The sequence below is a fragment of the Elephantulus edwardii genome, unplaced genomic scaffold (genome assembly GCF_000299155.1).
Source record: "Elephantulus edwardii isolate Elephantulus edwardi_28Jun2011 unplaced genomic scaffold, EleEdw1.0 scaffold00296, whole genome shotgun sequence".
NCBI classification, from domain to species: Eukaryota; Metazoa; Chordata; class Mammalia; order Macroscelidea; family Macroscelididae; genus Elephantulus; species Elephantulus edwardii.
In genome coordinates, this window is record NW_006400046.1 from 2,441,947 (window position 1) to 2,457,495 (window position 15,549).

The 15,549-nt window shown below is 43.9% G+C and overlaps 1 protein-coding gene across 1 annotated transcript in view; it reads left to right on the plus strand.

The window, feature by feature from the left end:
* Positions 1-1,540: 1,540 nt before the first annotated feature.
* SYCE2 (synaptonemal complex central element protein 2) overlaps positions 1,541-15,549 on the plus strand; it is an 18,621-nt gene continuing 4,612 nt past the window's right edge. Inside the window, exons 1-2 of the mRNA XM_006900830.1 lie at positions 1,541-1,606; positions 1,666-1,784. Of these exons, the coding sequence (XP_006900892.1) occupies positions 1,541-1,606; positions 1,666-1,784 (185 nt within the window). The remainder of the gene's footprint in view (positions 1,607-1,665; positions 1,785-15,549) is intronic.

The following is a 15,549-nucleotide window of genomic DNA, read 5'->3' on the forward strand; positions in this document are numbered from 1 at the left end:
TTGTAGTTAAATCCCATAGTCTACCATGACCCATAATGACTCTATCAACAGTATCTGTACCCTGCCCTGTGCCGTCCTCATCTCTGATATACGTAAACCCATTGTTAGTCACTGGGTCAGTCATATTGTCGAGGGTCTTCGTCTCTTTTGCTGACCCTCCACCTTTTCAAGTGTGTTTTCCAGGGACTGGCTCCCAACAACATGCTCAAAGTACATGAGACAAAGTTTCACCATCCTTGCCTCTAAAGAGGACCCCGGCTTTACTTTGTCCAAGTCCTATTTGTTCTTTTTGGTAGTCCATGGAATACTCCATATTCCTCTCCAACATTGTAACTGGAAGGTACCCAGTTTTCTTATATTATCCTTATTCATTCAATTCTGTATACATTTTTGCTATTTCTTCTGTCTGTGGCTCTTCCAATAAGTATTATTACCTTATTACTCAGAAGTTGTAATTTTTGCATTAACAGAAAGTATTTTCGTATTAAGAGATCTGGACTCAACCCTTAAGAGCCAGATCAGGCCACACTTTCAAAAAGCTTCTAGTTTGGGGTGCACAGGTAATTCTGAGCCAAGGTGACAAATGCTATGTTGAGGGCACCATGGTGGGAATTAGGGATGGATGGGTCTGTATTTTTCACGGAAGCAGAGTAGATGAAAGCACGCTGACCAGACTCCTGCAACTCAAGCAAGAGTCGGTCTAAGGGGTCCTGAAGACCTTCGAAGTGTGCAGAGACCACCTCCTTCCCACGGGTGACCATATGTCGCAGGCCAACGGTCACTTCCACGACCAGCGACAAAGAAGGAAACCTTGTGAGGGGCGGGGCCGGAAGGCGAGCTCCTGGCCTCGTGCACTGGGCCTCGCCTGCTGGGGGCGGGGCCGGAAGGCGGGCTCCTGGCCTCGCTCACTGGGCCTCGCACGCTGGGGGCGGGGCCGGAAGGCGGGCTCCTGGCCTCGCTCACTGGGCCTCACACGCTGGGGGCGGGGCCGGAAGGCGGGCTCCTGGCCTCGCTCACTGGGCCTCACCTGCTGGGGGCGGGGCCGGGAGGCGGTTTCCTGGCCTGTGCACGCGATCCCAGCGTGCTGAGGGCATAGCGTGCTTGCGCATGCTCACAAGGGCGCCGGTGTGAAGGCGGGAAAAGGAGAAAATGGAGCCGCAGGGCTTACGTGGTGCCTGTTTCTTTCAGGTGTACTTCTGGTGGTGAACCACCACAATCCCAGGCATTTTTGGCAGCCCCAAGTCGCTCCAGCTTGAGTTCTATTATCGGGGCCGCCTTTTGCCCCTTTTCGCCCTGATTCCCTCCCTGACCAATGGCATCCCGACTGACGGACTGTGTGACTAACGTGTGAAAGCTCTGATGTGGCAAACATGGCGTGTGTCGGAGCGTGGAGAGGCTCCGACGCCCAGGCACCGCACCCCTTTCTCATTTTTTTTTAAGGACTTGCGGGGCGTCTGTCACACGTCGCGTCCCCTCGGCCTGGCCCCCGCAGGCCTTTCCCTGGGCCCCCCCAGGGCCCCTCCAGCACCCCGTCTTGGCGATGCCCCCCAGCTTGGCCCGCGTGCGAGGAGGGTCGGCGGGTCCCACGGGCTGCCCGGGGCGCGGGGTGGGGGCGCCGGCCGGGCCCCTCCCGACTCACCGCTGCGGTGTTGGCTGTGCTCACAGGTGGACATGCCTCACTCGGAGGCCAAGGAGCCGGACCTGCCGCCGCAGTATGAGGACCCCACGGAGGAGGAGGAGGAGTGCCAGCAGGATGAGGAGGAAGGGGCGAGTGGTTCGGCCGGGTGAGGGGAAATCGCCCACCGGACACGCGGGGGCCACACCCGGGGGCCACATGCAGGGTCCACACCTGGGGTCCACGTGTCCACACCCGGGGGCCACACCCAGGGGCCACATGCAGGGTCCACATGGTCCACACGCAGGGTCCACAAACTGGGTTCACATTATCCACACCCGGGGTCCACATGCAGGGTCCACATGGTCCACACCCGGAGTCCACATGGTACACACGCGGGGTCCACAAACTGGGTTCACATGATCCACACCTGGGGTCCACATGTCCACACCCGGGGTCCACACCCAGGGTCCACATGCAGGGTCCACACCCGGAGTCCACATGGTACACACGCCGGGTACACACGCGGGGTCCACATGGTCCACATGTGGGGTTAACACGCGGGGTCCACATGGTCCACACACAGGGGTCCATGTGGGGTCCACACAGGCCTCACACAGGGTCCACTTGGGTCATTGTGTCCACATCGGCCCAGTATAGGATCCACACAGGCCCTGAGATCCCCTCATTCAGACCTTTCTTCTACAAAGCCCACAGGTATCTGCTCCCCCACTCCCTTCTACACAGGCTGATAAAGCATTTCCCCTGGCCAGGGAGATAGTTTTTTTTTAAAAAAAATTTTTTAAAATTTTATTATTTTTGTGTGAGTGTATCATCAAATCAGATCTGACTGGTACAGGAGGAGATTGTCCCTCCTTCCCCGGCAGCGCATCTGGTGGATTCAAACCGTGTGCCTCTGGGATTGTAGTTGCAGCTCCTTGCCACTAGGCCACCAGAGCTCCCCACGGAGACAGTTCTTATGGTGTGCCATTGACTCGAACCAATTTACAGCTGACCCTCCAGGAAGGTTTTCAGAGACAGTCAATTGCAGATTGCTCAGTCTCTGATGTAGCAGCTGGTGGATATGAACCATGTGCCTTTGGGACTGCAGTGCATCTTCTTACCACTAAGCCACCAGAAAACTCCCTTGCTAGACAGCACAGGCATGAGTAGTTGGGAGATTCTAAGTGTTAGAAAGCTCAGATGGTCTAGTGGCAATCCCAAAGGTGCTCTGTTCAAGTTCACCAGCTGCTCCACAGGAGAAAGATGGACAATCTTCTGTGCGATTAACTGACTCTGAGGGGGTAAACTGCTAGAGGGTCGGCTATTGGTCGGTTTTGAGTGGATGACACACAACAACAATATGGAGGCAACAGGGAAAGTGATGTGTATCCAGTTTTGTCACAGGGCCAGGGAATGTTCCACTGAGGAGGGATAGAGGAATCATTTGGGCAGGGATAATGGTGCTCCAGGCAGAGGAACAGCAATTGTAAAGGCCAGGAGGGGGGAGTTTGGTGGAACAGCATGACTGAGAAGAGGATGATAAAGGATGAAGTCAGGCAGCTAGTGGGATCTGGATATAAATTAAATGAAAGGAGAGTAGAGGAGTGACATAATGTGGCTACAACCGGGTTCAACACACTGGCTGACAAGCCAAATGCGGACCTTCAACACTTATTTTTATCAATAAAGTTTTTATTTTTATTGTCAAAATATAAAGACCAATTTTCACAAGTACACATCTGTGGTACTGTTTAACTTCTTCAAGTTGTGAAACCATCCTCAATATCCTTTTCTAGATTATTCTAACACCAATCACAAAATCTCAGTGACCCCTATAAAAGACCATGGGCCATGTGAGGATGGCCATTTCTGACCTTTACCATCTTCACAAAGGAACTGTACCCATCAACATCGACACAAAACCAATTCCCTTGAGGTCAGACTGTCCTGCAAACTCCAATACCACTTTCTGCTCATCTCATCACCAATCTTAACTGCTATTCTAGGTCCAAAATCCAATGCAGTACCTCACAGACCACATACACAGCCATACTGGAGAAGTCAAAAGATTATAATCCAGGTTAGTAACAATACAGTTAAGAGAGCTTCTAAAATGTGCTTGTAGGCACCTCAGCCTTGAGACTTGCAGCTTTAGGCCTGTATTACAAAGTTCTCAGTCCTACCAGTATTTGCTCTCCCCACCCCCAGTTGACAACAAAACTAAAGCTCTTAGCTTTAGTTACAGTGGTGTGGCAGTGTCAAGGTCCCATCTCATGTCAGGTCTCTGGTTCTCCTCTGTGGTTTCTACTACTGTTGGGCCCATATACCCCCTTGTTTGCTCTTTTCCTGGCAGTGAGGTTTCTTCCCTTTGCTGCTGTATCCATTCAATTTAATGGTGAGACTTCCCAGTCCTTTTGTGGATTGGCAAACACACCCTCTTCGCGTATTTCTGCCCATCCATATGGTCAAGTCAGAATCAATAGCTAGGAAAGTCATAATGAAAGATAAACTCTAAGTAAAAACTCCTTCTTCTCTCTCCCTCCCACTCCTGGTAACCACTAATCTTTGTTTTTTTCTATATATGAATATTTCGTGTGAGGTCATATTGTATTTATCATCTGTAGGTGCCTTGTTTCACTCAGCATAATGTTTTCTAAGTTCAGCTATTCACACAGTTGTATGCATCAGAATTTCATTTCTTTTTATGACAGATATTGTGTGCATATGCCACAATTTTTATTCTTTCACAAATGGGTATTTATATAGTTTCCATATTTTAGCTATTGTGACAAGTGCTGCAATGAATCCTGGTGTAGGGTTTTCTGTTTGTATTACTACTTTCATTTGTTCTAGTTACATACACCTAGGAGTGTGAAAGCATGCAGGGTCATATAATAATATTTCTGTGTTCAACTTTTTGAGCAACAGATTGTTTTCCATTGCATCTGTACCATTTTACATTTTCACCAGCAATAGATGAGGATTCCATTTTCTCCACAATCTTGCCAGTACCTATTGTTTTTCTTTCTTTCTTTCTTTCTTTCTTTGTATCATTATTCTAGTAAGGATGGTATGTATCATAGTATTTTTTTATTTGTTTTTTGAATAGCAGGTAACATTAAGCTTCTTTTCATGTGTTTGTTGGTTATTTGAGTATCCTCTTTGATAAAATGTCTTTTTAAGTCTTCTGTCCATTTTTTTAGTGGTTTATCTTTTGATATGTTGTAGGCTTTTTTGTGATTTTAATGAAAAATTGCAGTAAAGTTGGATTTTCATTCATACTTGCACATTTTCCTTCCTACCATCCCATTCACTTTTTAAATTAATTCATGTTGCATAATTTTCTCCCTCTCTCTACCATTCTCCCAGTCCACTTTGCTGTGCACCTCTTATTCTAGACTGTTGTCATACAAATAATTCCTAATCACATATTTTTAAACCGTTCTTTTTTTCATCTGTTCCAAAGCAGTGTTCATTCTTTATCCACTTTTTTCTTCGTTTCCCTCAACCCCTATATCAGTCCTGTTTTAGAACAGGGGTGTTATGCAGTATTTGTCCTTTTCTGAGATATTTCACTCAGCATAATGTCCTCCAGGGTCACCTATGTTTTGTAATAATTTATTAGTTCCTTTTTTTCAGCGTTGCATAGTATTCCATTGTATGAATATACTAGAGCTTCTCCATCCATTCTTTTGTTGATGGGTGTTGTAGACATTCTATCTGTATCTGGGTAATTGATTCAAAGGACTTTACTAACAATAAAGAGATCAGGAGAAAATATTCAGAAAGCATATATCCAATAAGGATCCAATAAGTATTTAATATTTATGAAGTTTTGTTAATCTATTTTTGCTGGTACTTTTATTATCACATTTTATAATCCATCATTAAAAACCAAGACTTATAGCTTCCCCATCCCATTTTCCTTAAGAATTTCATGTTTTAGTTTTTATACTTAGATTCTGGATCCACATTTATTCTTGTATGTGTGTGTAAATCCAATTCCCAGCACCATTTGTTGAAAAGGTGCTTCTTTCTTCATTGATCACATTTGGTACCTTTGTACCCTTGGTGCAATATTATCATTACAGATATGTAGGTTTATTTCTGGACTCTCAATTCTATTTTATCAGTACATGCGTGTATGTTCTTTATTTTTTTATTATTGTTACACCACCAGACATTTTTTAATTGTAGTTTATGGTTAAAAATCCCGTAGTGCAAGCTCTCCTGTTTTATCCTTTTTTTCCAGATTGTTCTGCGGTCCTTTGGTCCTTTGTCCTTCCTTAGAAATACAAATTTGTGGATTGGACTTTACATTTCTTCAAAGAAGGCTGTTGAAATTTTCATTAGGGTTTTGTTGAATTCATAGATTGTTTGGGGAAATAGAACAAACTTTTGTATGGGCAAATTATTTTTATTTCCCTTAGAATTTCTGGGCCAAACGAGCAACATGGTTCATGTGATAGAAAGACACCACTAGCTGTTTTGTGGAGAATGGTTGAGATAGGGTATAGGTGGGTATGGTAATCAGTGGGAAGCTCCTGTAGAGGGTAGGTGCTGTCTAGCAGGAAAGATGAATGGCTTTAGGAGATCATTTAGTGAGGCATGAGGGCAGGGATGAACCAAGTTTACCTTGTTGCCAAGGTGTGCTAAAGTCACCTCCCCTTGACTTAAAAGGGTTGATTCTGTGCATTTCAACTTTATGTATCAACTTCTCATTGGTACCTGAAAAATGGCTGCAGTCTGAGTTTTAGACCATGGAAATTGACAAACACAGTAAATCGAGTCTCCTACCCACTTCCTGCCTAGCCTTCTCCTGGTGCTTGAGTTGCTAAGTGCTTACCAGGACACCCCTGCTCCTAGTGTGTACCGCTGCTCCTTGCTTTCCAACTTGTGCTAGTTTCCAGTAGGTTTCTTTGGCAATGACAAAAGCAAGTGTTCCATTTGCCTTTCTTGAATTTGAGGTGACTGAGAACATTGACATGAATATGTCAGAGATATTTGCCTTTCTAATCTGGCACTAAGTGTGGGGTTAGACTGGAGGTAACACGAGGGAGGTTGTCATTTCAGATGGCATTGGGAGCTATGAAGTGAATGAGCACAACTAAAAAACAGTGAGAAGACAGTCTTAGGATAGGTCCTTAAGGATTGTAAAGATAAAGCCACTTTCTTCTTACCTCACAAAATCCTCTTAGTTGGGTTACAGAGTAGAAGAGTTTCGACTATGTGTGCTGTCAAATAGAGACCATATAAAGTGAGGAAATGGTGGAAGTAATTTGTCTGTTGATGTCTTACTGCCAGTAGCATGTTTAGACCAGGATCTATGGGAAGAAACAGACAATTACAAACCCGTAAAGACTCTGAGGAATTCCACAAGAGGTTTGGGCTGGAAAAACAGGTGGATTAGAACCAGTACAAGGCCTCAGACACTCAGCAACACAATTAAAATGTTAACACATTTCTGGAGAGAAGTAGAGGGTGAGGAAGAGGCCCTCAGCTTCTATTTGAACCCTCCCTCTTCCTGGCTGTACTTCAGCAAAACATCATTTTGCCCAAGAGCCAGAGATTTTGTTGTGTACCTCCTTGAATATTTGATTAGATTGTCTCTCCACCTGGGACCACCGCCTGCAGTGGTCATAAGTGGCTGGCGGACTGTTTACTTGTCTATCTGTTAGAGGCCATGGAGGGAGGGTTTCACCAGCGGGCAGCTCTGGCTTACATGCCTGCCAATCACAGCTTTACCTGAAGTGAACAGATGGTCTCCTCGTTGAGATCCATTTTCTCCATGCCGTTCCTGGGCCCCCTGCCAGTCTGGGCCCTGCTTGGGAACTATGTCCTAATCTTTGCAGCTGAATTAGGGAATCCTTAGAAGGACAGACCATAATAGATGAGCACAGCCATGTGTTTAGAGCCCCCACCTCATGGCTCAACCCCCATGCAGGCCATGCAAACCCATCCTGCTGTATTGGGCTGACTTCCATTCTCTGGCCTCTATCCAGGGCTCTGCAACAGAAGCAGGCCCAGGAATGGGAAGCCAGTGGAGAGGACACTGTGCATTTTGTTTATTAAAGTTAATTGGTGAATGCAGGCCCAGGGAAGCCTATGATTCATTAGCATCCTGATTAATATGCAGCTGCTGAGTATTAAGAAAAATGAAATAGAAAGGAATATGTTCCCAAAGGAAAGGATGGAAAAATAAAGAAGCTCTCTGCAGACATCTGTCTGATGTAGGCCTTTGTCCCTCAAAGAAATTTTAATTTGCTGAATCCAAGTGATTTTTCACCATTTTTATAGCTGCCATGAAAACCTGTTTCATTTCATCCCTTGAGCCTTCAGAAGGAGTAACTTTCAACTGTTAGCAGCTCAAGCTGGTTGTGAACAATTACCCAAAAAGAAATGCCTGCTTATGTCATTGATTTTAATTTGGGGATCCTTCCTTTTCAGGCTGACTAGAAGTTAAAACCACAAGCCAAACTTAGAATATTATGAAGTATAAGAGTAAGAATGTCACAACAAACTTCAGCCATAGCTATTTAATTTCCTAGCAAACATTTATGAAGGATTTAAAACCAGTGACTGTGGTGTTGATTCCAACTTGTGGCAACTCAATGTGTGGTGATGGTGGTGGTATTGTTAGTGTGCCATGAAGTCCCCTGTGACTCACAGTGACTGAACCCTGCCCTGTCTTAATATAGCCTCCCTGTCTCCAACACACCTACCGCAATTACTGTGTCAGTCCATCTCACCCAGGGTCTTCCTCTCCTGCACTATCTTTCACCCTTCCAAGCATGATGTTTCTTCTCAAAGGACTGGCTATTTCTGGCCACATGCCCCACATAAACGAGAACAAAGGTTCAAAATTCTTGCCTCTAAGGATCACCATGGTTTACTCTCTCCAGGGCGGCCCATGGTAAGTTCAATACTCTTGTCCAGCACTACAACTCAAAGGCATCAGTTCTTCTGCCATCCCTCTCTAGTCATTGTCCAGCTGTTTGATTCATAGCAAGTAATTGCAAAGACTGTGACCTGAATCAGGTGCACCTTAGTCTCTAGACTAACATAGATGCTCTTTAGCAGTCTGGAGAGGCCCCTGACAGCAAATTTTCCCATTTAAATTTGTCTTTTGATTTCCTGACTGCTGGTGCCAAGAGTGTTGATTACGGAGCTGAGCATGCTGAATTTGGTGCTGCCAATTGACCCAGTGGAGAGAATCTTTGTCTTCTTGATGTTGAGCTTCCTTCGATGTGTATCAGAGTATAAATGCTCCATATGAGGGGAGCTCAGGTGGCCTAGTGGCAAGAAGCTGCAACTACAGTCCCAGAGGTGCACGGTTCGAATCCACCAGATGCTCTGCCGGGGAAGGAGGGGCAATCTTTTCCTGTACCAGTCAGATCTGATTTGACGGTACATGCACACAAAAATAATGAAATTAAAAAAAAAATGCTCCATATGTTTTCCTTTTTTATTTTTTTTTCCTCCAAAAGTTCTCAGGGACTCATTTTTTATAATTATATTCCAAAGAAAGAAAGATTACCTGACAGAGTGCAGAAATTATCAAACATTATTAATATCACATGTAAGCAAGATTCTGCTGAAAACTATCCAGAAATGACTGGAACAGCACATCAATAGAGAATTGCCAGATGTGCAGGCTGGGTTTAGAAGAGGCTGTGGTACTAGGGTTATTATAGCTAATGTCAGATGGATCTAGGCTGAAAGCAGAGAGTACCAGAGGAATGTCTTACCTGTATTTCATTGACTGTGCAAAGGCATTTGACTGTGTGGATCATGACAAACTGGCTGACTCTGAAGGGAATGGGAATCCCAGAACATTTGATTGTGCTTATGTGAAACTTCTACTTGGATCAGGAGGCAGTCATCAGAACAGATCAAGGAAACACTTCATGGTTCAGAATCTAGAAGTGTGTATACCAGGGATGTGTCATTTCTCCATACCTTCTCAATCTGTATACACACAGACATCATGGTTGGAAGAAGACTTATTAAGAGCCTGCATAATGCAGATAACACAGGCCTGCTTGCTGAAACTGAGGACCTGAAGCATTTGCTGCAGAAGGTCATGGACTACAGGCTTCAATATGGATTGAAGCTCAACATCAAGAAAACTTAAGATTCTTACCGCTGGGCCAGTTGGCAGCATTATAATAGATAGTGAAGATAGAAGTGAGATTGTTAATAGCTTTTATTTGCTTGACTCCACAATCAACACTATTGGTACCAGCAGCAAGGAAATCAAAAGACAAATTTATTTGGAAAGTCAGCTGTCGGGGACCTTTCAGAGTACTGAAGAGCAATGATGTCATTCTGGAGGCTAAGATGTGCCTGATCTAGGCCATAGTCTTCTCAATTACTTGCAGTGTGTTAGAAAGCTAGACAGTCACTAGGGATGATAGAGAATTGATGCCTATGAGCTGTGGTACTGGAGAATAGTATTAAATATACCATGGACTGCCAGGAAAACAAACAGGTTCGTCCTGGAGAGGGTGAAACTAGGCTGCTGCTTGGAGGCAAGGATTTTGAAGCTCTATCTGACATACTTTGAGTATATTTCAAGGAGGGACCAGTCCTTGGAGAGGGACATCATTCTTGGAAGGGTGGAGAGACAGTGGAAGAGATGAAGACCCTTGATGAGGTGGATTGGTTCAGTGACTGGGGTAAGGAAGATAGGTATATCAGAGACAATAAGATTGGCACAGGATAGAGTAGCTTTCAGAGCTGTTGCACATAGGGAGTCACTATGACTTGCAAGCAACTTGATGGCACATAGCACAACAAGCATTACTAGGCTTTTCATCTACCTCTGAACTGCCATTCTTTTTTTTTTTTGAACTGCCATTCTTTGAATTAGCACAGTGTTAACCATTTGCACCACCCAGAGATTCCTATAAAGCTTTGGGTTATTGTAAATAAACAAAAAAAAATAGAACAAAATCTCTGACCTATGTATAATCAGTGGCTCTGAATCCTGTCCTATCCTGAGCCAGCCTTACTGTCTCTAATATATCTGACCCCCTTGCTATAGACACGGTCTCAGTGAATCTCATCCAGGGTCTTCCTCTCCTGCACTGATACTCTACACTTCCAAGCATGATATTCTTTTCCAAGGACTGGCCCCTTCTGACAACATGCTCAAAGTATGTTATACAGAGTTTGAAACTCCTTGCCTCCAAGGAAAAACTTGGTTTCACCCTCTCCAGGACAGACTTGTTTGTTTTCTTGGTGGGTCTTGGTATGCTTAATACTCTTCTCTAGCACCAAAACTCAAAGAGATCAGTTCTTCTGATACTCTTTTTCATTGTCCAGCACTCATAGCAACCAATTGAGAAAACTGTGGTCTAAATCAGGCACATCTTACTCTCAAGACTGACATCGCTGCTGCTTAGCACTCTGAAGAGATCCCTGATTGCAGATTTTTCCAAGGCAAGGTGTAATTTTATTTCCTGACTACTGGTGCCAAGGGAAATTGTGGATCAGAGCAATATGAAATTGCTAACAATTTTAATATTCTCTCAATCTATCTTGATCCTGCCTACTGGCCCAGTGGTGAGGATTTTTATTTTCTTGATATTGACATGCAGTCCATCTCAGTATCAGAATGCTGTGGTGCTTGACCTTGCGTAGCAAACACATCAAGTCCTCAGTTTCTTTGAGCACGGTTATGTCCTCTGCAGGATTGGGGGGAGTTTGTTTTGTTTTTAAAAAAAGGCCAGGCAAAGCATAAAGGGAAGGTCATCCAGGCAGCGGCTGATGTGTTTGGGAAGCTGGGGAAGGCGGCACATTGTTGGAAGTGGTGTAAGGTAAGAGTGGAAAAAGGGAGGCTAGAGGCCAGGGCTTGTTTGCTGAGGAATTCAGATTTGATCATATGGCTGACTGGGGAGCCATCTTTAAGTGCCAAGTAAAGGTAGGGAGTCAGATTGCAGTTCAAAAGCTCGCCAGGACTCAGGTGGGAAATTATAAAACGGGGGTTACATAGAACAAGTCAGAGAGAAATTAGGTAATAATGAAGAGATGTAGGAATAGGTAGCAGGATTGTAGAAATAGTTGTTTACAACTTTCAGCATATAGAATATACAGCCTTGTTCTAAGTAAGCTTGAAGCAGTTACTGATTAAAAATCAAAACCTAAGGGAGCTCTGGTGGCCTAGTGGCAAGAAGCTGCACTGCAATCCCAAAGGCATGCAATTGCATCCACTAGATGCTCCGCTGGAGAAGGAGGAGCAGTCTCCTCCTGTGCCAGTCGGGTCCAGTTCAACGATACACAACAAGAAAAGGATAAATCCTAGGTATGGAGCAACCAAATAGAAAGCAAAACCATTATAAATGATGGAGAAAATAATAAAGTCACAAAGATTGTAGATTGTATCCACCATCAACATCTAAGGAAGTAGCAGAGTATCAAACTACACATTACATTGGGCAAATATGCTGTATTAGACTGCTTAAAGTATCAAAAAGCAAAGCTAGTACTTAGGGGACCAAGATATACCTGACCAAATCCATGGTGTTTTAGTCATTTCACATGCATACAAAAGCTGGATACAGAAGAAAAAGGAATGATTGATACAGTTTAATATTGGTGAATAATACTGAATACAGAATGCATTGACAGGAGAATGAACAAATTTCTGTTGGAAGAAGTCAACCAGAATGTTCCTTAAGACGAAGGATGGTGAGACTTGGTCTATATACTTTGGATATGTCATAAGTTCCTAGAGAAGGACACTATGCTTGGTAAAGTAGAAGGTCAGCCAGAAAGAGGAAGACCCTCAATGAGATTGATTAATACGATGGGCTCAAATACAGCAATGATTATGATGATGGTACAGGACCAGACAAATGTTTCCTCCTTTTGTACATAGTTGCTATAACCCGGAATCAACTCAAAAGCTCCTAAAACCTGTAGAAACATGGTCAGCATCACCTGACTTCCTTTACTTTCACAAAAGGGAAGGAGAATTACCAGCATCAACCACCCAAGACTGAAGCAGAAATCAGGCATACTTCCTCTCTCTTTTTACCAGTTCTGACACTTGTCCCTCCAGTGGTACTCTATTTTTATCCTGTGTTTTATAACAAAATTTATAAATTATACTCATTAGTATCCAAGACATACCTTTTTGGCAGTCCATGGAATATCCAATATTCTTCTCCAACACTATAACTCAAAGGTATAGATTATTCTCTCATTCATTGTGCAGCCAGGGTGCTTCTTGGAGGCAAGAATAGTAAAACTTCATTTCACATACTGTGGGCATGTTCTGAGCGAAAGACTATCCTTGGGGAAAAAATCATGCTTGGAAAAGTGGAGTCTGTGAAGGAGAAGACGCTCAACAAGATGAATTGACACAGTGCTTTTAATGGTGAGCTGGAGTATGTCAATGACGATGGGGATAACAGAATAGGGCAGGTTTCAGATCCATTGTTCACAGAACCATTCTTAATCATAGTTAATGGGACAGCACTTATGAGACTTACTAGAAATGGAACTAGTTACATTTCTGGATCAGATGACTCAAGAGTCTCTTGGTCACATCAGTTTACCATGTTACAGGTACTCTGGCCCTCAACTTGTCAGGTCCCTAAGGCCTCTGCCTGCTCTTTGTTCTTTCTGTTGTTAGGTGCCATAGGTACAACTCCTGGCAACTTTGTAAACAGCAGATCTGGAGCTTGTCCTATCCTTTGCCATCCTCACAATCTGACAAACTCAACCCCATTGCTGCAGTCACTTTGTCAGTACATCTAGTTAAAGGTCTTCCTCTCATTTGTCACCCCGCCACTAAGTGTAATGTCCTTCTCCAAGGAATAGCCTTTTCTAGCAACATGTCCAAAGTATGTGAGATGAAGCCTCATCATCTTTGCCCTAAAGTGGCACTCTGGATACACTTTCTTTAAGACATACCTGTTCTTTTGGCAGACCATGGGATATTCCGTATTCTTGGCCAATACCATGGTTCAGATGCATCCATTCTTCTGTCATCCTTCTTTGTCCAGCTCTCAGATGTATAGCAAGTAACTGAAAAGATCATAGCCTGAATCAGGCACTCCTTAGTCCTCAAACTGACGTAATTGTTCCTCAATAATTTGAAGAGGTCCCTGAGTACAGACTCTCAGTGCAGTTGTCGTTGGGTGCCATCGAGTCAAGTACAGCTCATAGTGACCCTGACCCTAGAAACAAAAGATTTGAACCTAGTCCTGTCCTGTTCCATCCTCATGCTTCCTGACACGCAAGGGCCCATTGTGGCAGTCAGCGTGTCCATCTGATTGAGGGTTTTCCTCTTCTTCCCCGACCCTCCACTCTTCCTAACATCATGTCCCTCTCCAAGGAATAGCACATCCTACTGATATGTCCAAAGTGTGAGGCAAAGCCTCATCATTGCCTCCAAAGAGCACTCCAGCATCACCCTCTGTAGCACCAGGGATATCATTGCTGGTGTCAGATGGATCCTGGCTGAAAGTAAGGAATACTGGAAGAATGTCTGTGTGGGTCATGAGCGTGGCTGATGTTGAGAGGAATGGGAATCCCAGAGCACTTGATCATGCTCATGCGGAAACTACCTGGATCAAGGGGCTGTTGTGAAAAAGGTGCAGGGGAGCATTGCATAGATTGGAATTGGGAAGGGAGTGAGCCAGAGAGGAATTGTATCTCCATACCTCTTCAGTCTATGCTGAGCTAGTTACTCAGTGAAGTATGTGTCCTTATAGCCTGACTGTTGGTAGCAAGTGTACTGACTGGATCCAAGTAAGATGAAGTTGTTGACATTGTCAGTCTTTTCTCCATCTATCATGATGTTCCTTGTCATTTCAGTGGTGAGTATTTTTGTTTTCTTGATGTTGAGATGCAACACATATTGAAGGTTACAGTTTTTTATTTTCTGCAGTAAGTGCTTCAAGTCAGGTAACAATTTGGAGAGGTCCTTGACAAAAGATTTCCCCAGTACAACAAATCTTTTGCTTTCTTGACTGCTGTTACCATAGGTATTGGTTATGGATCCATGTAAAATGAAATGCTCAGATTCCGGGTTTTTTTATGCCTTTGCATAATTAATAAAACTTAAACGTCTTACTGGTATTCTTTACTTTCAGCCAGCCTCTATCTTCCATCAGCAATGATATCCTTTATGCTGTGACCTCTTGAATCTAGCTTGAATTTCTTGAAGTTCCATGTTTAATATACTGTTCCAGCCATTTTAAAATAATCTTCAGTATGATTTTACCTTCATGTGATATTAATGATTTTGTTTGAGAATTTCTGCATTCTGTTGGGCCATCTATTTGGGGAATGAGAACAAATATAGATATTTCTCAGAAAGCCAGTAGCCCCAGTGGCTGTTTCCCAGTTTGTTGGCAGACTGATGAGGCATTAAGGGCTGCATCTGCTTTCTCAGCTAATTGGTATTCCATTCTATCGGCTGTTGCTGCTATTGTGTGGTACTGACTCATAGCTGACCCTTCAGCAGTTTTTCAAACCACTAAATAGCATGGGAGAAGAGTTCCCATCCTTCTCCTGCAGAGGTGCTGATAGATTGGAACCAAATGCCTTTTTGGGATTGTATTGCAGCTGCTTCTTGCCACCTAGCCACCAGAGCTTCCTTCTTATGCCAGTAGGCAAGTGCAAAGAGCCTTTCTTTGAGATCCTGAAATTAGGGATCCATGAACAGTTTAAACCTGCTTCTTATGTCACTTGTTATGTGCCATGAAGTCGTAGACGATGTATAGTGACCCTACGAACGAAAGTCTTGAACATAGAACTTACATAATATCTCCCAAATTTGCAGATTTTCTGGAGGCAAGCTTTTTTTTTTTGGAAGTGGAGGCCACACCTGCTTCCAAACCTTTGCTGAATCCAGCCGTTCCACTCATTTTCCCAGCCTGGAAATGGCCCCATTATGTCAGTAAGCAAGTGCAAAG